General features: G+C 52.3%; 1 protein-coding gene across 4 annotated transcripts in view; it reads left to right on the top strand.

The window, feature by feature from the left end:
* The window catches only part of CPAMD8 (C3 and PZP like alpha-2-macroglobulin domain containing 8), a gene marked incomplete at its 5' end in the record, with an annotated part of 63,702 nt that overhangs the window by 1,190 nt on the left and 39,866 nt on the right, over window positions 1-22,646 (top strand). For all 4 annotated transcript variants that reach the window (XR_013960835.1, XM_080672665.1, XM_080672664.1 and 1 more), the window contains 11 exons: window positions 2,856-3,007; window positions 4,636-4,658; window positions 7,183-7,348; window positions 7,423-7,475; window positions 10,859-10,876; window positions 11,296-11,350; window positions 12,352-12,465; window positions 14,981-15,065; window positions 16,116-16,224; window positions 18,657-18,884; window positions 20,536-20,706. Coding sequence is in view for 3 of the 4 variants with exons in the window: in XM_080672665.1 (XP_080528791.1) it covers window positions 2,856-3,007; window positions 4,636-4,658; window positions 7,183-7,348; window positions 7,423-7,475; window positions 10,859-10,876; window positions 11,296-11,350; window positions 12,352-12,465; window positions 14,981-15,065; window positions 16,116-16,224; window positions 18,657-18,884; window positions 20,536-20,706 (1,174 nt within the window). The remainder of the gene's footprint in view (window positions 1-2,855; window positions 3,008-4,635; window positions 4,659-7,182; window positions 7,349-7,422; window positions 7,476-10,858; window positions 10,877-11,295; window positions 11,351-12,351; window positions 12,466-14,980; window positions 15,066-16,115; window positions 16,225-18,656; window positions 18,885-20,535; window positions 20,707-22,646) is intronic.

Below are 22,646 nucleotides of genomic sequence, written 5' to 3'. Positions count from 1 at the left end.
AGTGTTTGACTAAATTAGCCCTGGGATCTTACCACTGTTGAGTGAAATGGAACCCCCATGCTGGGAGACACAGTGACTGACTTGGGGTTCAAGATTAGCTGGTCTCCAGGACTCGGCCCACCATCCTGAAGGATCGCGTCTTAGGAAAAGCCTTGGATCGTGTCCCATGTTGTTGGTTTTTTTCATGAGAAATCTCTAGCCCCAGAATAGCAGCATGGATTTGCAAGACCAACACTGTCTACCCAAGCATGTCAAACTCGCGGCCAGCCGGCCACATGCCTCATTCAAATAAATGACACTTTACCAAACACCACCTTTTCCAGGTCTAAAGAATGAGAAGCCAGTGTCGGCTCAAATGCCAGGGTTGACAGTGATTGGCTGGTGAACACACTACCAGCCGCAGCTCCTGACCCACAGGGAAAAATGCATCCGGTTCCCTCGGGTCCTCTGGGCTTTTGGGTGCAGATGCGAACTCAGATCTGGATGAGGGCTCTAAAGGCGACCAAGGAAGACAAACATGGATTGTGTATTTCCCAGATGCTCTTCCACACTCAGCCCCGGGATCAGCTGGGAGCTGGACGGAAAGACTCTGTCCTAAATGAGGCCACGTTCCAGGGCAGCAGCGAGACAGGACCCATAGGAGTTCAGGGTCCCTACGCCCGAGTCAGTGTTGGAGTTAGGTGGTAACAGCACGTCCCTCGGGTGACTGTGTGCTCTGGACACAGTGTGGTGCTCGGGATCATTGCATGCGCTGTGCACTGAGGCCAGCACCTCACAAGAGAGCTCAGGGTCTTTGCACCCTCTTGTCCGTGCAGGAGCCAGACACTACACATCACATACGAAGCAAGGGTCTTCCTGCACGAGATGGTACATGTCCATTCCCGGCATCACTGCATACTCTGTGGGGTGCTGGAGTCGGACAGAATACATAAGATCCGTGGTCAGTACACATTCGGGTCAGTGCTGGATCTGGACATCCATGAAACCCAGTGTCATTGCATGCTCCAGAAGGTATAGTTACATACCCAGGGTCAACGCACGCTCTGTGCATGGCTGGGGCCAAACACTGCACTCAGGAATCCAGTTGGCAGGCACTTGTTGGTGCTGGAGTCAGACAGAACATGGGCCCCATGGTCACTACTCCAGTCACTGCTGGATCTGGCCAGTGCACCATCACAGTTAGAGTCTCTGGCCACTCTCATTATTGTTGGAGTTATATAGTAGATGGTAAGTCCCCAGGATCCTTGCAGGCTGTGGTCAGTCCTGCAGTTGGACAGTACATGTAGGAGTTCAAGGTGCATGAACTCTGGTCATTGTTTGAGCCAGACGGAGCACAGTAGGCTCCTAGGGTCGGTGCAGCAGGAACCCGTGTGTCTTTTGATATGCCAAACTTTTCATGAAGTTGTAACGAAGTCCAGTTTATCGGTGATTTCTTTGATGCATTGGGATTGTGCTTTTAGTATCTTATTCATGAAATTTTTGCCTAACACAAGTTCGCAAAGCCTTTCTGTTATGTTTTCTTCTAGTACTTTTATAGTTTTATATTTAGTGTCTGCCCCACTTTGAATTCATCTTAGCGTTCGATGTGCAGTGAGGGTCTAAATTCATCTTTTTGCATGTGGGTGTCGGGTTGTCTCGGAGAGGATTTTGAGAAATGCCTAGCCCAGAGTTTCCCCTTTTGCCTGTTTCTTTCTAGTGTCCATAGTTCTGCTCAGCTGGAATGGTACTGTCTTTGCTGCTGGTGTTCTTGGCACTTGTTGCCTTGTGAACAGGTCCCGTGGTTATGGATGAACCTTTGTGATTTCCAGCGGAAATCTGCAGAATATGAGGAGGCAGGAACTCGGGTGGGCAGGCCTGGGACTCAGGCCATAAAGGCACCCAGGGCCCTCTCCTCTCTGGTTGTGTGATCCAGTGCACATTCTTTCTCCTTCTGCAAGATCAGCTCTCCTGTCTGGAAAGTCAAGCTGAGGATTTTTAAAAAGAGAGGGATGTTTTTATTCCATTGTTCATGAAGCTTTTCCTGTGTTGGGTCATTCAGTTTGGTTTTAGGGGTTTGTTCTTAAAATTAATTCTGTGGGAAGCTCCTTACTTCTTTCCACTGGGTTCCGGAGTCTGACTGTCTGGGTTCAAATCCTGGTGTCTCATCGATTCGGGCACATGACTTGTCTGCTCCAGGACTCAATTTCTGATCCTGTAAATGGGAGATGCTCACACTTCTCACAGAGTTGCTGTGAGGATGAAGTAGAGTACTGCCCATTAGCCTACAGGAAGAGTACTTCAGATTGTGTGTGTGGCACGTGCAAATGTCCGATGGCAGAGAAAAGGCCAGAGGCCAGAATGCAGAGATTGAAGGGGTGTGTGGCACTGGGTAGATTCAGAGAGGCCAGATTCTTACCCAATGAAGGCTTCAGAGGTGAGTTACCCAATGAGGGCTTCAGAGGTGAGTTACCCAATGAGGGCTTCAGACTTGAGTTACCCAATGAGGGCTTCAGAGGTGAGTTACCCAATGAGGGCTTCAGACGTGAGTTACCCAATGAGGGCTTCAGACGTGAGTTACCCAATGAGGGCTTCAGACGGGAGTTACCCAATGAGGGCTTCAGATGTGAGTTACCCAGTGAGAGCTTCAGATGTGAGTTACCCAGTGAGGGCTTCAGAGGTGAACAGGCCAGTCCATGGTTTTCAGGAGCTCACAATTTGAGGCGAATACAGTTGCATAAAGTGACCATGCTCTCAGGGTGTGGCCAGGAATAGGTGGGAGTCAGCCTGGGGTGCACCCTGACCCTGCCAGGGTGGCAGTGAGTCTAGGGGTGGGTCAGACAGCCCTGGGCCTTCACCACAGTTCTCCTCTCCTGCAGGGGCTATTTGATCACGGCGCCCTCCGTCTTCCGCTCGGGGGTGGAGGAAGTCATCAGCGTGACCATCTTTAACTCCCCAAGGGAAGTCATGGTCCAGGCTCAGTTGGTGGCCCAGGGTGAGGCAGTGGCGTGGAGCCAGGGAGCCATCCTGGGTAGGTCTCCGGGGTGTCTGATGGGGCTTCCTCTCCCTTTGCACAGTGGAGCCATTTGCTGGCCTTCAGGGCTTGGGCAGGGTGGGCATTACTTTGCTTCCTCCCATCCCACCTCCCTAGGACCCTGGCAGGGAGGGAGGGCAGGTTGAGTTCTCCCCATTTCTCAGATGAAGAGAGTAAGGCCTCGGTGGGGCAGCCACCTCCCCAAATGGGAAATCCGAGTCCAGGTTCTATGGGTGCAGATATGAATGGAGTCAGGCACCTTTTCATGTCAGCTTTGGCTAGAGGTGGGATGGGGACCATATCAGACCTTTTCTTGAGCTTTGACGCCCCCTCCCCCCCCCCCCCCCCCCCCGGTGGTGCTGGACCCAGACCTAAGCTCACAGCGGGGTGGGAGCTTAGGCCCCAGGCCAGCCTCTCCCAGTTTCCTTGGTAAACTGCAGAGAACACAGCGCTGGCCTCCTGGCCCTGCCTCAGGGGCTCCCAGTCTGGTAGGGCAGGCGACTCATTCCTCACATGGAGCATGGGCATGATGCAGCCACAGGAGACAGAGATGTGTTGGGGCTCTAGTGGGGCAGCCCCTGTCCTCTGGGGGGACATGGGGAGGCCGACCAGGATTCGAAACTAGGAGAAGGGATTGGGTGGGCAGGAGGAGTGCAGGCAGTCCCTCTTCCTCTCCAGTGGCCAGCCCCAAAACCCAACTCAGGTTGGTTTCAGCGACAGAGTTTTAGGGCTTCTCATAACTAGAAAAGTCCATGGACATTATTGGCCATCTCCTGGCCACACTTCTGGATGGGCCCCTGTCTCCTCAAAGCTCAGAGGAAGTGGCGGTGGGGTTCCCAGGATTCCCTCTGAGTGGTGCATCTTGGGTCATATACTCAACTCTGACCCAGTCCCTGTGGCCAGGGGCAAAGCCTGTGCTGGTTGGCCTATCTTGGGTCTTCATGCGCTCAACCCTGAGCCAATCCCTGTGATAAGGGCAAAGGCCTATGTAGATTTGCACAGAGCTCCACCAAATGACATGGACTGGGAACTGGTCAGGTGGTTCCTACAAGGAAATCAGGGTTTGGCTAGCAAGGAACGGGGTGGGGGGGGGGAAGGGTGGGGGGTGGGGGAGATTAATTCTTGGAGGCAGAAACAGTAGATGTCTAAATAAGCCCTGAAGGCCAGTAAGTCCTGGGAGGTGTCAGAAGAGCAAATGGCTCCATTTGGGTAGAAGAGAGAGGCAATGGGAGACCAGTCAGATTCACTTGAGCAAGGTCAACTGGGAACCTCAGTCTCTTCTTCTTTCTCCTGTTCCTCTTCCCTGGAGTTTCTCTTTGGTCCCCTCACAGCTTACCTTGGGCAGAGGCCAGGGGTGAAGTGAATCAAGTATGCAGGCCAGCCAACTTTCCCCTGAATAGCTCAGCTTTGTCCATCCCCTCCGGCCTTCAACTCTCGCCAGTTTGGCAAGCCCAGCCCAGCCCAGCCCAGCCCAAGCCAGACCAGTGTGACCCAGGGTATATGCTTGTTCACAGAAAATCCCTCTGGCTTGAGAAACGCCTGTTTGTAAGACTGCAGGCCAGGGAGCTTGGGCAGGAAAACACAGCTTCTGATTTAACCGTTTTCATTTTATTTTCATTTTTTAGATAAAGGGACAATCAAACTCAAGGTAAGCTATGAGCCTTTAAAATCATAAACCCCACCTTGGAAATAAAGAATTGAATTGGATGGAACAAGAAATGTTGCATGTGTTTTCAGAAAAATCACTGAGAAAAACAATGATTGATGAGGAAAAATTTTAGAAAAGGAGAAGTCACCCATAATCCTCTTCCCTATACTTCTCACTTTTTCATATTTCCTGCAAATCCTTGTCCACGTGAGCACATTTTTTAAATAGTTGCAATTAAAGGGTATACACCATGGTGTTTCCTGTTGTTTTCTCTAAACACATTGTATAAACATACTTTCATGTTTCAAAGTTTCTATAATTGTATTTTGCATCCTGTTGTAAATAGCATCTTATTACATCCCTTTTATGTACAGTTGATCCTTGAACAATGAGGGGGTTATCAGCGCCACTCCCCCCATGTAGTGGAAAATCTGTGTATAACTTGACTCCTCCAAAACGTAACTACAGTCATTCCCTCGGTACTTGAAAAGAATTGGTTCCAGGACTTACTGCAGATACCAAAATATGAGGATGCTAAGGTCATTTATATAAAACTAGAGGCCTGGTGCACTAATTCGTGCACGCATGGGGTCCAGCAGCCTGCCCCGATGGGGGCCCACTGGGCCAGGCTGGCCGGGGGGAGGGGCTGAGGGTGGTTGGCTGGCCAGCCCAACCCCCGATCGGGGAAGGGGTTGGGGCCGATCGGGCCTGGATCAGGCTGGCTGGCTGCCACAGTGCACATCATAGCCACCAGTCGTTCTGGTTTTCTGCCGTTCCGGTCGCTGGGCTTTTATATATATATGTATGGATGGTGTAGAATAATGCATACAGTCAGTCGGCCTTCTGCATCCGTGGATTCCCAACCCCAGATAAAAAATTCTGTTTTCACCCAGTGGTTGGTTGAATCCACAGATGCAAAACCCACAGATATGGAAGGCCAATATTTATTGGAAAAGAATCTGCAATTCAAGTGTTCAGAGGTCAACTGTAGTAATTTACGAAGCTCTCACCTTGTACATATTTAGATTTTTAAAAATTGTTTTTAGGGTTTTGATAATGTAATCCAAAGGTTGCAAGCATCTTTGTGTGTAAAGCTATCATCAGCGTGCTGATGTCTGCCTTTGGCTAAACACTCTGAAAAAGAGTTACCTGGTCAGGATCTAGACCTCTTGCTTGGTCCTGCTTTGTTTTATTTTAGTTTTTTAAACAACTTATTTATTGATTGATTGAACTTAGAGAGAGAGAGAGGAAGGGAGAGAGAGAAACATTGGTTTGTTGTTCCACCCATTTATGCACTCATTGGTTGCTTCTTGTATGTGTCCTGACTGGGGATCGAACCTGCAACCTTTGTGCATTGGGATGATGCTCTAACCACCTGAGCTACCTGGCCAGGGTGGTAGAAGATACAGCATTGCCTGCACCGCTCGCCATACATTAGAGACCAAATTTCCCACACCATGTTGGCATTGAATATAGTTATTTAAAAATTATTTTACATACCAAACTACACTGTAGGTAATTCTCTGATGTGGGTTTTTAAACCGGAGTCCTTGATTTCTAGCGGTTTGTAAGCACTGAAATTGTAGGCATTTACTGAGTTAGCTAGTCCTTAACTTTTATCAGATGCTCAAAGAAGTCCCTGAATGAATGGACTAAATTGAGAGTCATTCTTAATTGTAATGTGCCCCGTGCAGAATGAAGTCTGAGGTGGTTGTGTCATCCGTGCTGTGGCACGGAGGTCGGTTATAGCCCCTCCTTCGCAGGAGCATTTCTCAGGAGGGATGTTTACGCCCTTCCCTCCTGTGACACTTGGCAATGTCTGGAGACATTTATGGGTGTCACGATGGTGGTGGGGCGGTTGCTACTGGCATCTAGAGGGCAGACACCAGGGATGCCGTTCAACACCCAGGTGCCCAGGACCTCCCCGCCCCAGAGAACAAACCAGCCCCTGATGGCAACAGTTTGCTGCACCAGAAAATAGGGCAGCCCCGGACAGGGGTTAAGGTTATGTGCGGTCCACTGCCACCGTACACAAGAAGGCGCTCTTCCCAGGGTAGATGCTGTGGGTTTGTACGGGAGACCAATGAAGGCCTGTGTAATTCTGGGAGAGGGGCCAGTGGGTCTTAACCCACTAGAGGCCAGTAGCACCCTTAGTTATGACAACTAGAAATGTCTCCAGACACGGCCAGTGTCCTCTGGGGCTAGGAGGGGGGATCCACAGAATCTTCCCCCACCCCTAACCCAACTTGAGAAATGCTCACACAGAGCTATTCTAAGTGCAACGGATCCAGGACCCTTTTGGGAGTCTCTAGTCTGTTGAGCAGCATCCTGGCCTCCACCCACTAGATGCCCTATCCCCAGCTGAGACACCCAAAAAACGCCTCCAGAAACTGCCAAGTGTCCCCTGGGGGGCACAGTCACAACAGGTGAGCATCCCCACCCTAGACCTCCACGCGGCTTTCCCAACACCTAGGTCCCTTCCAGGGTGCCACCCCATTTCCAATGCTCCATGCTCTGCACGCAGGTGCCCACGGGCCTCCGGGGCCAGGCCCTCCTGAAGGTGTGGGGCCGAAGCCGGCAGGCAGAGGAGGGCCCCCTCTTCCACAACCAGACCTCCGTGACCGTGGATGCCCGGGGAGCCTCCGTGTTTATCCAGACCGACAAGCCAGTGTACAGGCCCCAGCACCGAGGTGGGCGCCTGTGCGGGCGGGGGAAGGGCTGGCCATGGCCTGGAGCTGCTACACGTCTCTCTCCTTTCTCCTAGTGCTCATCAGCGTCTTCACCATCACCCCAGACCTGAGGCCCATCAGTGAGAAGGTGAGATTTGCTTCTAAACGGTGTGCCCGGAACACACACCCTGAGACACCCTGGCCAGGGCCACCGTCAGCAACTGGCCTTTCTCCTCTGTCCTCTTACAGTTTTCACCTCCAATTTTGGTCCCTCCCTGGGCCTCCACTTCCCTGGGAGGCCCGGGGGCGGTCTGTGGGACAGAAGGAGGCCAGAATGCTGGTGGGGCCCTCACTGGTCTTGCTCAGTGGATAGAGCATCGGCCTGCGGACTGAAGGGTCCCGGGTTCAGTTCCAGTCAAGGGCACATGCCTGGGTTGTGGGCTCGATCCCCAGTGAGGGTGCGTGGGAGGTGGCTGATTGATGATTCTCTCTCATCATTGATGTTTCTAGCTCTCTTGCCCTCTCCCTTACTCTCTGAAATCAATAAAAATATATATATTTTTTAAAAAAAGAACGCTGGTGGGTGCCCTGTAAGGGAGCACCGTGGTCCAGGCAGTGGCCAGTGCCCTCTGCGCAGGCCTACGAAGGATTTAAGCAGCAGTGGGCTATCATTTGAAATCATGCTAGCCCTGCTTTTAACATTTATTAGAAAGAAAATATAACCGCACAGCAAACCCATCATTTCTCCTTGGAAATAAACATATTCACAGGAAGAAGGCATTGATTTTCTTTTAACCTTTTATTTGGACATAACTTCAAATGCACAGAACAGTTGGGAGAACAGCACAGAGAAATCCCATGTGCCCTTTATTCAGCCCAGGGATTGCAAACTTTCTTTAAAGGGCCGGTGGTAAATATGTTCATGTCTGTGGGCCAGAAGGATTCTGTCTCAATCACTCAGATCTGCTGTTGTTGCATAGACTCAGTCAGAGTCATATGTGAATAAATGGATGTGGCTGGGTGCCAATAAAGCTTTATTTACACAAATAGGTAGAGGGCCGGATTTGGCCTGAGGGCTGTGGTTGACCAAGTCTTGATCTGGAGCAGTGGTTCTCAAATTTGAGTGTGCGTCGGATTGCCCTGGGGGGCTTGCTCAAACAGATTGCTGAGCCCTCCCCAGAGTTATTGACTCAGTTATTGATTTCCTGATTTCTAGGGAGGAGCCCAACAATCTGTGTTTCTAACAGGTTCCCAGTTGATGCTGCTGCTGGACGAGGGAACACACTTTGAGAACCACAGATCTAGATTCACCAGTTACAAACATTTTACTACATTTATGTGCTTTGTCTCTCTCTCTGTATATACACCTATATACATATGCACTTATAAAATTATTTTAATGATAAATTATGTTTTAATGATAAATTATATTGGTGTGTCTGGTTGCTGGTGATGGTAGGTGCAGCCAGTGGCTTAAGTAGAGTTTGCCCTGTTGCTCCCACCAAAAGCCCTTCTTCCCCTTTGTGGTCAGTAAGTAATCTGTGGGGACCCTGAGGTTCTTTGCATACCCAGCTACCCGTCCGACGCTCACTGCTAGTTCTAGCTTCCACAGATGATTCCAAAATTACATGAAACAAAACTTGCTGAGATGCATGCAAAGTGGGGATTTCCCCGGGTCCATTATTTCCTCGGCATCTCCTTGGCATTCCGCTGCAAGGAGGAGCTTTCAGAAAAGCATTGATTGTGAAGAAAGCGGCTTAAGTGCACCACACGTGTGCATAGCAAAGATGTGAACGCGGTCTGCGTGCGACTTCAGTTTAGGGAGCCCTGAGAGGACATGTTTAGGGCACGTGCTACATGCACGTCCTTGAGTACTGAGTGCTCGGGGCACATCGCTGAGCAGAGCAGACACAGGCCCCACCCCTGTGGGGTTCATATTCTGGACAACAACGCTGCAAAGTTCCCAGTGGCTGGTGGCCAGCCTCGAAGGGCAGTTCTGTGGGTACACACAGCTTTTCCTTAGCGTTCATCACCCCAAGTGTCTGTGCCTTTTCATCGACTATTTTGATGCACTTGCCTGTTCTTTTCCCCCGGTGCGTCCTTCCTCAGGCTGAGCTGGGCCTCAGGAGCGGGTTCCCAGGGCAGCGTGGCAGGCCCTGGCTGTGTACGTTTTTCGCTTTCTGAGCGGACAGTGCTAAGTTCCTGCACCCAGATATCCGAGGGGGCACGTGCCCACAGTTTTCCCTGGGGAGGGGCTGGGGCTCGGCCCCTTGGCATCTGCCCAATGTGTAGTTATTGCCGGGAAGGGCTTGGCACTCACAATAGGAGGGAAGAGCCCTGGTTTGTGTGGCTGCCCGTTTTCCTCTGGAGGCTGGTCGAGGGTCCGTGCTGGGTGAGGCCCAAGGATAAAAATCACAAGAAATTGAATCGAAAGTGCAAGGCTTCCAGCTGCCTCGGGGCTCAGCGGGGGCATACCCGGACACAGACAGCCCTGAGCTAACGGGGTCGGCCGCACACGGGCATCAGGCAAGGCACGCGGCCGAGGTCAGCAACACAGCGGTGCAAGCCGTGACCTCCACCAGTGAGCTCTGCATCGTGGGCAGAGTTGGCGTCAACTATTGAGTTTGGTATGGATGAGCGCCGCTTGCCGCCAGGCTTCAGGCAGGTGTTTGGGGGTTCAGACATGAAAGCACCTGTTTCGGGGGGGCTGCCTGGAGGAGCTGTTCCTGGTTAGGGGCAGAAGCAAGTCTGGGAAGGAGGGCAGGACCATGATGGGAAGCAGGGAGCACAGAGGCCCTGAGACAGGCCTTGGCCATGCCACCCTCCTTGCTAATGGCAACTGTATGAGTTTGCTAGGGCTGCTGTAACAAAGCACTGTAAACTAAGTGGCTTAATCAACACAAGTGTATTCTCTCCCAGCTCTGGAGGCTGGAAGTCCAAGATCAAGGGTTGGTTCCTCCTCCTCCTCCTCCTCCCCCTCCTCCTCCTCCCCCTTCTCCTCCCCCTCTTCCTCCTCCCCCTCCTCCTCCTCCTTCTTCTTCTAACACGTTTTTATTGATTTTTAGAGAGAGAGGAAGGGAGAGTGATAGAGAGATTGAAACATCATCAGCTGCCTCCTGCACTCTCCTACTGGGGATCAAGCCTGAAAGTTGGGCATGTATTCTGACCTGACTGGGAATTGAACCAGTGACCTCTTGGTTCCTGGGTCGATGCTCAACTGCTGAGCCACACCAGGCCAGGGTAAATCACCCTTTCTTATAAGGACACCATCCTATTTGATTAGGCCCTATTCTAATCACCTCATCTTAAGTTGATTGTAAAGTACCATCTCCAAATCATTCTGAGGAACTAGAGGCTAGGATGTCCACCTATGAATTTGGGGGGGGTGGGGAGGCACAATTCAACTCATAACAGCAACTGTGGGTGTCGCAAGGGACCAGGCCATGGGTGGACGAAGACGAAACATGCACAGAGGGCTGGGGGGTTTCGGGGTGGGGGGTAGCTCACTGCCTCCGTCTGTCTGTGTTGCAGCTGGAAGCCTACATCCTGGTGAGTGGCCTGCCCTGCTCAGCTGGCTCTCGGCCTGGTTAGCTTACTCTCAGCAAGGCCTGGTCTGTCTTCGCCCACTGCCCACCCACTGCTTCCTGCCTGCCCAGTGCCGTGCAAGGATGGGACCTTGGTCCATCCTGGTCCCTGGGTCCACCGTGGGGCAGGCCATCGTGTGTCCAACTGTCTCTTTGTAGATTGCACCCAGATTCCTAAACGGTCGTCCCTGAATGGTGAGACAGGCCCGCCTGTCCCCTGCACCCCCTTGTCCTCAGACAAGGCCCTCTTTATCCCGTACTCTTTCTGGATTGCTCCCATGTAAACGGCTAATATGGGGCCTGCCCTTCATGTTTTTCCTGCCCCGGAGAGAGGGCTCAGAGGGGCACATGCTAGCTGCCTGAGTTCGCTGTGTGCCCCCGCAGGACCCCCGGGGCTCAAGGATGATCGAGTGGAGGCACGTGGAGCCGGTCTGCTGTGGTAATTCTCTTGCCGTCCTCTCCCCTTCTTCCTTCTGGGTTTGGGGCTGCAACTCAGGGTGGCAGATGTGATAATCCTTCAGGGAAGCAGCATGTGGGCTGTCCAGGACCCTCTGCCCGTGTTCCTCTGTGCTGGGATCCCGCTGGCACACCTGCCTGTAACTGGGGACCTTTCTGGAACATCGGGGCCTCATTTGTCAGCACCCCAACCTTCCTCCCACTGAAGGTCACCCATGCCATCACCCCCCACCCAGCACCCACCCAGCACCAGGTGTCTTCCCCATCGAGGAGTCAGAGGCTCTGCTCTGGCTGAGAAGCTGGCAATCTTTTTCTTTCTCTATGACCTCTCCCTTTTAGCTTTGACCCTAAGGGAGGTGGAGCCCCGAGAAAGGGGAGGTGATAGGTGGCATTTGGGTGGTGCTGAGGAAAGCTGTGCAACCTCAGCCAGGAAATGCGCACACGTGACCGACCCGGAGTCCTGCTGGGGGGCTTCCTGGCTCCATGTGCCTCTGAGCCAGACGTGGAGTGCGGGGCCTCCAGCGGGCGCACAGGCCTCAGTGGTTTGCGTGGTGTCATGCCTCCAAGCCTGCTGGGCGGCCCTTGACTCCTCCCCACTTCCACTCTTCCTGATTCTGAGGGCTGCAGAGTAGGGACAGCGTGTGTGCAAGCTCCTCACCGGAGGAGCGCCTCGTGGGGAGCAGAGTGGGTGAGCTGTGTGGGCTTCTCCTGGCCTGCCCAGCTCCCGGCCTGCACCTCACTTTGGCGGCAGGGCTCTCCCAGGAGCCCAAGATGCAGTCTTCCTGCTCTCCCCAGCCTGCAGGGGTGGTTATCCTGCTGGGACCACCCCCTCCAGTCTTAGACCCCCTCTGGCTTCCCCAGGGGCTGCTTGGGATAGCGGGGAGGCACAGGGTCCCCAGCGTGCCTCTACCTTGACCCCACCTGGCCCAGCCAGCTCTCTGCACACGCACGTGCCCCAGGATTCGGGTGTCTCTCTTGACACAGGCATCACCAACATGACCTTCCCATTGTCCGACCAGCCGGTGCTGGGAGAATGGTTCATTTTTGTTGAAATGCAAGGCCACGTGTACAACAAGTCCTTTGAAGTTCAGAAGTATGGTAAGTCGGGGCATCTCGGATCCTAGGACTTGTGATCTGGGAGAAACCACTGATCCAGGGATGACACAGGTGGTGAGGGGGCGCATGGCAGGAGCCCCATGCATCGAGGGCTGGGTCGGCCAGGCACAGTGTGGAAGGTTGGCCTTTGTCATGTTTTTCGTTTCTTTTTTTAAAATATGTTTTTATTTATTTTTAGAGAGAGAGGAAGGGAGGAAGAGATAGAAACATCAATGAGAGAAATATCCATCCATTGGCTGCCTCCTGTACACCCCTTCCTGGGGACCGAGCCTGAGCGTGTGCCCTGCTCAGTAATCGAACCAGCGACCTCTTGGCGCATGGGTCCGATGCTCAAGCACTGAGCAACACTGGCCGGGCTGTTAGGCCTTTTCTAAAAAATGGTGATAAAATGTAAGTAACATAAAATTACCACCTGAACCATTTCTAAGTGGACAATTCAGTGGCATTAAGTACATTCGCATTGTTGTGCAAACAGCACCACCATCCATCTCCAGACTTTCATCTTCCCAGACTGAAACTCTGCCCCATTAAACACTAATTCCCTATTTCCCCTCCCCAGCGCCTGGCACCGCCCCCCCCCCCCCCCCAGCCCATCTACTTTCTATCTCCATGAATCTGACTCCTCCAGGGACCTTGTGTACGTGGGATCACACTGTATTTGTCTGGTTGCGCCTAGCTCTTTCTCTCAGCGTGTCCTCAAGTTCATCCATGTTGTAGCATGTGTCAGAATTTCTTTCCCTTTTAAGTCCATCTTTTCCTCTTGTTATTTTATCCTTGTTCTGACCCTGTGAGGCATCTCCACTTTACAGATGGGGAAACTGAGGCTGAGAGAGCCATTAAGGAAAATGCTCAAGTGACAAGAGCTAGGGAGTGGCCCTAACCGGTTTGGCTCAGTGGATAGAGTGTCGGCCTGCGGACTGAAGGGTCCCAGGTTCGATTCCAGTCAAGGGCATGTACCTTGGTTGCAGGCACATCCCCAGTAGGGGGTATGCAGAGGCAGCTGATCGATGTTTCCAACTCTCTATCCCTCTCCCTTCCTCTCTGTAAAAAATCAATAAAATATGTTAAAAAAAAAAAAAAAAAAAAAGAGCTAGGGAGTGAACCTGTTAGAGCCAGTTACTCTGCTTCTGTGCTAACATCTCCCCTATGTGGTCAAGGGCTTCTTTTTTTAAATATATATTTTATTGATTTTTTACAGAGAGGAAGGGAGAGGGATAGAGAGTTAGAAACATCGATGAGAGAGAAACATCCATCAGCTGCCTCCTGCACACTCCCCACTGGGGATGTGCCCGCAACCAAGGTACATGCCCTTGACCGGAATCGAACCTGGGACCCTTCAGTCCCCAGGCCGACATGAGCCAAACCGGTCAGGGCAGGCTTCTCCTTTTAAGAGGAAGATTCTGGTCCAGCTGGTGTGGCTCGGTGATTGAGCACTGACCCATGAACCAAGAGGTCCCGGTTCCATTCCCGGTCAGGGCACATGCCCGGGTTGCAGGCTCAATCCCCAGTGGGGGCGTGCAGGAGGCAGCCGATGGATGTCTCTCATCGATGTTTCTCTCTCTCTCTCCCTCTCCCTTCCTCTCTCTAACATCAATATAAACATATTTTTTTAAAACAAGGAAGATCCTGGAGGAAAAGCCGTAGAGGTCAGGGTGTGGGTTGTAAGCAACAGAAGCCCAGTGAATATTCAGGAAGCAATAGAAAAGGAATTTATTTTATTTTTATTTTTGTGAAACCTCACTGGAGGATATTTTCTCCATTGATTTTTAGAGAGAGTGGAAGGGAGGAGGGAGGGAGAGAGAGAAAAAAAGGGAGAGGGAGAGACATTGATGTGAGAGACACATTAATTGGTTGCCTCCCTCACATGCCAGCATGCCTGGGGTGGGGATCGAACCTGCAACCCCAGTATGTGCCCTTGACTGGGAATTGAACCTGCGACTCTTCAGTGCCTGGACCGACACTAACCACTGAGCACACCAGCCAGGGCCAAAGAAAAGGCATTTATCAGCTCGGCTTGGCTCACGTAACAAGCTGGTGGGACTGAGTTTCCTCTGCTGCTCCCGGGTATCGGTCCCTCCTCCCCGAGCTGTGAGCTGCACGGGGTGCCCCGGTGGCTGGATGCTCCCAGGGCTGAGTCATAGGTTCAAAATAGGCTCCTCTCTGCCACAAGCACCTCAGGACGCCCCTAGTTGGTCCAGGAGCCACTGGCACACCCCTGGAATGGGATGGGATTCGCTGTACTCAAAGCACGTGGACCCCTGAGAGAAACGGGGTGCTGGTCCCCCAAAGATAGGAAATGGATGTGGCTGGCAAATGCCAGACAGCTGCCAGTGCTCAGCAGAGGGTGGCATGGGTTCTAATAGTGTAAGCGTGTGGTGGCAGCCGCCATCCTTCTGATGCCCCAGTACTCTTCTGAGGCCAGCCCCGGGCGGCCGGGGGGGGGGGGGGGGGGCGGGGGGCGGGACCTGCTTCCCTCCTCTCTGCTCTCTCCCTTCAGCGCTGCCCAAGTTTGAGCTCCTTATTGACCCACCCCGCTATATCCGGGATGTGGACGCCTGCGAGACTGGCACCGTGCAGGCCAGGTGAGAAGGGGGGTCCCCCCACAGGTATGCCCTCCTCCTGTGGGATGCCCTTCCCCCACGGACATGCTCCTCTTCTTTGGAACATACCCTCCCCTAAGGGGGCACCCTTCCCCAAACTGGACCCCTCCCTCTAGGGTGTAGCCCTTCCCCAGGTGTGTCTCTTCCCCCAAAGGCTTCTGCTCCCCCTTCTCCATCGGCAGCCCCCACAGCTGTGGGCTGACCCGAGAGGGATTTCTAGAGGGGACTGCCCCCTTAATGGCCAGGCCTTTGACCCAGGCCGAAGTGTGGGGTTGACCAGAGGTCATCAAGAGACACTGTCCCTTTCTGGGGCTCTTTCGAGGCCCCTAGTCCCGCCCCAGCCCTGCTGCCTGCTGGAGGTGGTGGCCTGGCTCAGGCTGTTCTCTGGCCCGTGTGTGGGTTAAAATCCAAGGATGGATGTGCTGGACACACACACGTTCTCCAGTTTAGAAAATACGGTTGAAGTAACTGGCATTTTTTTTTATCACTACAATCTCCCATTTTGCTCCGTGCCCTGGTAAGCAGGTGTCCCCTCTGCATCAGGCATGACATGCATTTAAATCCCACCGACATCCCTGAGATGGTAGTTTTATTCCCAATCTCGGGGTGGGGAAGCGGAAACTCGGAGAAGTCAAGCCCCCTAGCTCAAAGCTGAGCTCGTTAGGGCACTTAGGATCAGGCCTCCTCATACTCCAGTGGTGTCACCAACCCCACTGCTTGTCTCACACATCCTTGCCCAGGGTTCCTCTCTGACTCTCGGTCTCTTTTTCTGTCAAACGTGAGGCTTAGTCCCGAGGACTGCAGGGCCCTGAGGTTATCTGTCCTGACTCAGGGCGGCAGGAAGGGCTGTAAGGTTGGGATGGAGGGTGGGGAAGCATCCCTGTGTGAAGGACATGATCTTGGCACACATCCTTGAGCACTTCCCGCTAATAGTGACTAGGTGGCCTTGGACGACTCCCCCCTCGTCCAGCCACTGTACCAGTGACCATGCTGCTGCTTGTGAAATCAACTGCCCTTGTCCTTTTGTTCCAGGTATACCTTTGGGAAGCCCGTCTCTGGAACCTTAACAATCAACATGACCGTGAATGGCGTGGGATACTACAGCCAGGAGATGGGGTGCCCCGTCCTCAGAACCATGAAGGTGAGGAGCAGGACCTCATGCTGTCCACCCAATGGGTCCCTTCCCACAGGGTCTGCCCGTAGCCTCAGCTCTATTGTCATCCATTTTACTTGAATTTCTAAAACAGTATACGGTGGGGATTTCCCCAATGATAAAATTCTTGTGGGCTGAACATGGAGACTTTAGAACATTTTTAAAAAGGAAGGAAATAATCATAACTTGTTCTCCAACAGTCCGACACAACCATTATTGATATTTTGATGTGTTTCCTCCCAGGATATTGTATGTAAATTAAAAAAAACAAAACAGTTTTATTGAGATATGATTCATGTACCACACAATTCAAATACCCACATAGCGTGTATGGTTCAGTGGTTTTTAGTATAATCACAGAGTTATACACCCATCACCACTATCTCGTTTTAGAATGGTTCCACCAAGCCTCCCAAATTGCTCATGTCCTTTTACAGTTAATTCCTGTCCATCTCCAGCCCCTGGCAAACACTACTCCACTTTCTATGTCTACGGATTTGCCTGTTTTGGACATGCTATCTAATAAGGAGGGAATATGCTAATTGACTGCGACGCCCTCAAAGATGGCGGCGCCCACAGCCACAAGATGGCGGTGCCCAGTCCCCTCAGCCCTGCCGGAGTGGCAGGCGCGCGGCATAGCCAGGCCTGCCCCCAGGTAGGCCTGGCCGCTCTGTACACCTGTCTCCAGAGTCCCCCAGTCCCCTCAGCCCCCCAGCCGCCCAGGGCCGCCTGAGGCGCAGGTAACCAGGGCCAGCCGAGGCTTGCGCTGCCAGCAGTGACAGCAGCAGAGGTGTGATGGGGGCATCGCCTTCCCCTGATCACTGGGTTGCCTCCCGCCCCTGAGGGCTCCCGGACTGTGAGAGGGGGCAGGCCGGGCTGAGGGACGCCCCCCTCCAGTGCATGAGTTTTCATGCACCGGGCCTCTAGTTTCATATAAATGGGATGATTGACAACGTGGCCTTTTGTGTCTGTATTCTCTCATTTGCATCATTTCTTCAGTGTTCACCCATGTTGCAGCGTATCAGTGCTTCGTTCCTTTTTAATGGCTGGATAATATTCCACAGTATGGATGGGCCACAGTGCTTATCCACTCATCCGCTGATGGACTTGGGATTGTTTCCACTTTTTGGTAACTGGGACTAGTGCTGCTCTGCATTCATTTACAGGGTTCTGTGTGGTCGGCTGTTTTCATTTCTCTTGGGGGTGGCATTCCTGGGTCGACGAGTGGTTGTGGAGTTAAAGGAAAACCTCCTAAATAAGGACAAAGTCTGCTGTAGCAAGGGAATCAGTCATCAGTTGCGTTTGGCAGAGACTCAGTGGCAGGGGGAGACGTGGGCAAGCTTTACAGTGAAAAAAAGAGGAAGCAGCGTCAGGGGTGCCATTAGAGGCTGGTGGCCAGAGAAGCTGGGGGCAGCTAACGAGAAGCGGGCATCCAATACGATGGGTTAGGGACACGCTTGGCTTCCTCCAGTTGGTCCTGAGTTGGAAGTGGGGGCAAAAATCAGGGAAATTGTCAGTTATTAGTCAAGTCCTGGCTTTGGGGGCCCCCTGTTACCGGGCATTGTTTGATTGCCGGAGAGAGGGGTCTGACTTCATGCAAGAAGCCTGACCTGTAAAGGCTTCTGGAGCCGGTGACTGCCGACTGTGGGTCAGTGTTCTTTTTCCTACACGATCTGGCCAAGGTCTGTTTGTCTGTTCCCTCTCTCAATGGCGACTCTGTGTGTAGCCATTTGAGAAATTCCAGACTGTTTTCCCAAAGTGGCTGCAAGATTTCCCATTCCGGGGTATGACAAGTTCTATAATCTGGTTTTCACTTTTCTGTATGTCTGTGAGTGTGCCTCGGTGTCCCTCCACACACATCCTGGAGAGTCCATGCCTTCATGGGGCCCTCCACCACTGAACCCTGTCGGCACCCGACTCAATTGCACTATGATCGTGGTCCCCACCCCCACCCAAAGCTTCTCTCTGTCCCCTTTGTTCTCCTGGAGGCTGCCCGCTGGTGGCCTCCTTAATTCTCTCATTACTGAGTAATTAACTCCACAGATGTTTCTGAATGTGAACTGGCCAGGCCCTGGTGGTTCCTAAGATAAGGGTTGACTGGGGGCAGTTCTGTGCTCGGGGAGCAGGAAGGGAGTGAGAGCACCAGAGTGGGGCTGGCCAGGTTCAGATCCCTGCCCTGCCATCTGGCTGGAGGGCCACTGCCTCACCTTCTGCCCAGCAGAGCGGACAGGGACATCCTGCATACCCAGCAGGGATCCATCCCCACGCAGTGACCACAGCATAGACTGGGTGTGTCGCCGAGGGTCCCCTGGCCCTACAGGTGGCTGGAGAGTCTCCTACTTGAGATGTGTGCTTGCAAGTCCTCCCTCGAAGCCACTCCAGCCCCAAGCGAGCACAGTCTGTTTGTCTCCTGCCTCCAGATTCACGGATCCCAGGACTTTAACATCTGCGTGAGGGACATGATCCCAGCTGACATCCCTGAGCACTTCCGGGGCACAGTCAGCATCTGGGCCACGGTGACCACCCCGGATGGGAGCCAGCAGGTGGCCTTTGACGATTCCACCCCCGTCCAGAAGCAGCTGGTGGACATCCGGTACTCCAAGGTCACCAGGAAGCAGTTCAAGCCGGGTCTGTCCTACGTGGGGATGGTAAGCGCTGGGGCCAGCAGGGGCCATCTGAGGTCATGGGCCCTGCCCTGCCTCCACCCCACCTCCTGCCTGAGAGCCACTGAAAAACCAATTGCAGCTGGGGTAGCAAAGCCAGCAGGGCCTGATGTCACCTGGCCTATCCCTGACCCCTTTCTCTGCCCACCACCCATACCCCTGTGCCCTCTTGCCTTCCTGAGCCACCCACAGGTTCGTGGTGGTCTGTCCTCACACTGTGTCCCCCTCTTGCTCCACTTTGGGACCTCCTTTCTCTCTTTGTGCCAGGATCTCTGCCACCATGTCCCACGCATGGAGACACAGCTCCTGTGCCCCTTGATGGCAGGGTCCCGGCTGGAGGAGAAGCTAAAGTACCACATGCATGGTCAGAACATGCATGCAGAAGGGGCTTGGGGTGTCCATTCAGGAAAAGGGGAACATTTCATGTACAGCTGAGAAATGACTCACCATCTGGGTTAAGGAACAGAGCTATAATGGGAATCACAGCCCCTGTCACTCCAGCACCAAATCCCTGCCCAGTTGAAGGGCTTCTCCAGGGCCGCTCAGGGGCCCCTGTTTCTTTCACAACATCCATGTCTTCTGAACCCCTCATTCTCGTCGCATGTTCTACTCTCCTGAGTGAGTGAAGTCAGGGAGTCACGAGGAACTGTCCTAGCAGTGCCCACCCTGTTGGTACTCTGACGTGGCATGAGGCTAACGGCTGGCACGTGCTGATTTGCATCTTGTGCCTGTTTTGCCAAGTCCAAGGTCATGAGGTTTTTTCCTCTTTGCTTCTAAGCGTTTTGTAGTTTTAGCTCTTACATTTAGGTCTGTGATCCATTTTCAGTTACCTTTTATAGAGGACTAGAGGCTCGGTGCATGAAATTCGTGCACGGGGGGTGGGGGGGCCTCAGCCCGGGCTACACCCTCTCCAATCCAGGACCCCTCAGGGGCAGTCGGATATTCCTCTCACAATCCGGGACTGCTGGCTGTAACCACTCACCTGCCTACTTGCCTGATTGCCCCTAACCTCTCTGCCTGCCTGCCTGATCCCCCTAACTGCTCTCACCTGCTGGCCTGGTCGCCCCTAACCGCCTCTGCCTCGGCCCCCGCCACTGTGGTTTTGTCTGGAAGGACATCCAGATGGATGTCCGAAAGATGTCCAGTCTAATTAGCATATTACCCTTTTATTAGTATAGTTGGGAGGGAGGGGTCCCACTTTATTCTTTTGCACGTGGAGATCCAGCGGTCCCAGCACCATTTGTTGAAGAATCTATACTTCTCCTCACTGAATGGTCTTGGCACCCCTGTCGAAGATCCTTTGGTCATAGTAGATATGTGGGTTTATTTCTAGACTCTCAGTTCTATCCCCCTTGGTCTCCATGTCTATCCTTATGCCAATACCACTCTCTTGATTAGTATAGCTCTGAAGTGACTTTTGAATGGCAGTGTGTGAGTTCTCCTTGGTTCTTTATCAGGATTGCTTTGGCTACTTGGAGCCTCCTGCAATTCCTTGTGAATTTTAACATCAGCTTGTCTATGTCTGCAAAGAAGGTGGCTGAGGTTCCCTTGGGAATCAGGTCAAGTCTAGATTGTTTGGGGGAGTGTTGCCGCCCTAACACCCGAACCACATTGACTCTTTGGTGACCCCTTCCAGGTGGAGCTGTCCTACCCAGATGGCAGCCCGGCCGAGGGGGTGACGGTCCAGATCAGGGCGGAGCTGACCCCAAAGGACAACATCTACACCACGGAATCTGTATCCCGGGGAGGGCTTGTGGGGTTTGAAATTCCCTCCATCCCCACATCCGCTCAGCATGTGTGGCTGGAGGTGGGTGAGTCCCTGGACCCTTGTCGTTCAGCTAGTAGGCATGGACTCAGTGGGCCGGGGGGGTGCCCCCTTCCCCAAGGGAGTTCAGTCTGATGGGGAACCCAGCGTGGGAACAGATAACTCGGCTGTCCCAGGGCAAGGCGGGAGGCGGAACCATATAGGCAGAAGCCCGAGGACCATCATAGTGCAACTGGGTCCTGCAAGAACCCAGCCGGGCTGAGCCATTTCAGAAAGACATGGAGGAGGGAGCCAAGGGGGCTAACCCCACCTCCCAGGGATGCTGGGGGCTTACCCAGAAGGTAGTGTCAGGGGACAGAGTGATTTGAATTTTAACCCCCAGCAACTGCTCCAGTGCCCGTAGTGGGAGGTGGCGGGGGCAGCCCTGGTGGGCACATGAGAGTTGATGATGAGAGGGCACCAAGGCTGGAGCTGTTGAGGTAGAATCAGTAGGACTTGGTGTCAGATGTTTAGAGGAGGGAAGAACAGGGGTGAAGGAAGAGGGGGTCCTGGCTCCGTGACCACCCCAAGGACACTGGATGGTGAGGACAGGGGGTAGCTGAGAAGAAATATGTAGGTGGGAGGTGAAGACACTTGTGGTCTCTGTGCCCTCTGAGGCCAACACATCCTTAAAGATTTTAAGCCACCAAAGACACAAGCTTGGGGTCCTCAGGTCACTCACACTTTTTACCAACTGTCTGTTCCTGCTGCCCCACTGTCTTACAACTACAAGCTTTGTTTGTTTGTTAATCCTCACTCGAGGGTATGTTTTTCCATTGATTTTTAGACAGAGTTTAAGGGAGGAAAGGAGGAGGGGGAGAGAGAGAGAAACATCAGTGTGAGAGAGACACATCAATTGGTTGCCTCCCACACACACCCTGACCAGGGGCTAGGGATTGAACCTGCAACCCAGGTACATACCCCTGACCTGGAATCGAACTCATGACCCTTTGATGAACTGGCCAACGCTCTAACAACTGAGAAACACTGGCCAGAGCTGTTTTTCATTTTTAATGATTGAAAGACATTCCTTTATTTCCATTAGTCTTTTAGCAAGTAAGTAGTTGTAAAGCCCCCAAATGGCTCAAATATCAAAATTAGCCAAATAATTTTCCCTCGAAGATCCTTTGGTCGTAGTAGATATGTGGGTTTATTTCTAGACTCTCCCCTTGGTCTCCATGTCTATCCTTATGCCAATACCACTCTCTTGATTAGTGGTATTGGCATAAGGATAGACATGGAGACCAAGAGAAGCCGCCTGCTAGTATATATTTAAAAATTAGCTTTTCACCATGGCCGGTGTGCTCAGCGGTTAAAACATTGGCCCACACACTGAAGGGTCACTGGTTCGATTCCTGATCAGGGGCATGTACCTTGGTTGCAGGTTCGATCCCCAGCTGGGGTCAAGAGGACCATCATAGTGCAACTGGGTCCTGCAAGTACCCAGGAGGCAACCAATAGATATGTCTCTCTCACATTGATGTTTCTCTCTCTCTCTCTCTCTCTCTCTCTCTCTCTCTCTCTCTCCCTCCCTCCTTCCTTCCCTCCCCCCCACTTTCTCTAAAAATCAATGGAAAAACTATCCTCAGCTTAGGACTAATAAAAATAAATTAGCTTTTTCCAAAACAGTTATTTCACTGGAAAGATATTCTATTTTATTACCAAATACTGCTTAGGAAAAAGTCTTTAATTACTTTTTTTTAAAAGCAGAACCAATTTTAAACACTATCTAATTATTTTTATTGAGATGTAATTGACATATAACATTATATTTGTTTCTGATGTATAACAGTGACTCAATATATGCACACGTTATGAAATGACCACTACAGTAAGTCTAGCTAACATCCATCACCACACGCACCTTCAATTTTTTTCCTTGGGATAAGAACTTGTAAGATCTACTCTCTCAGCAACTTTTAAATATACAGTACACAGTTGTT

This window comes from Plecotus auritus (genome assembly GCF_963455305.1).
Source record: "Plecotus auritus genome assembly, chromosome: 6".
Lineage (NCBI taxonomy): Eukaryota > Metazoa > Chordata > Mammalia > Chiroptera > Vespertilionidae > Plecotus > Plecotus auritus.
Note: the sequence above shows the minus strand (reverse complement) of the source record. Positions and strands in the feature narration are given on the sequence as shown.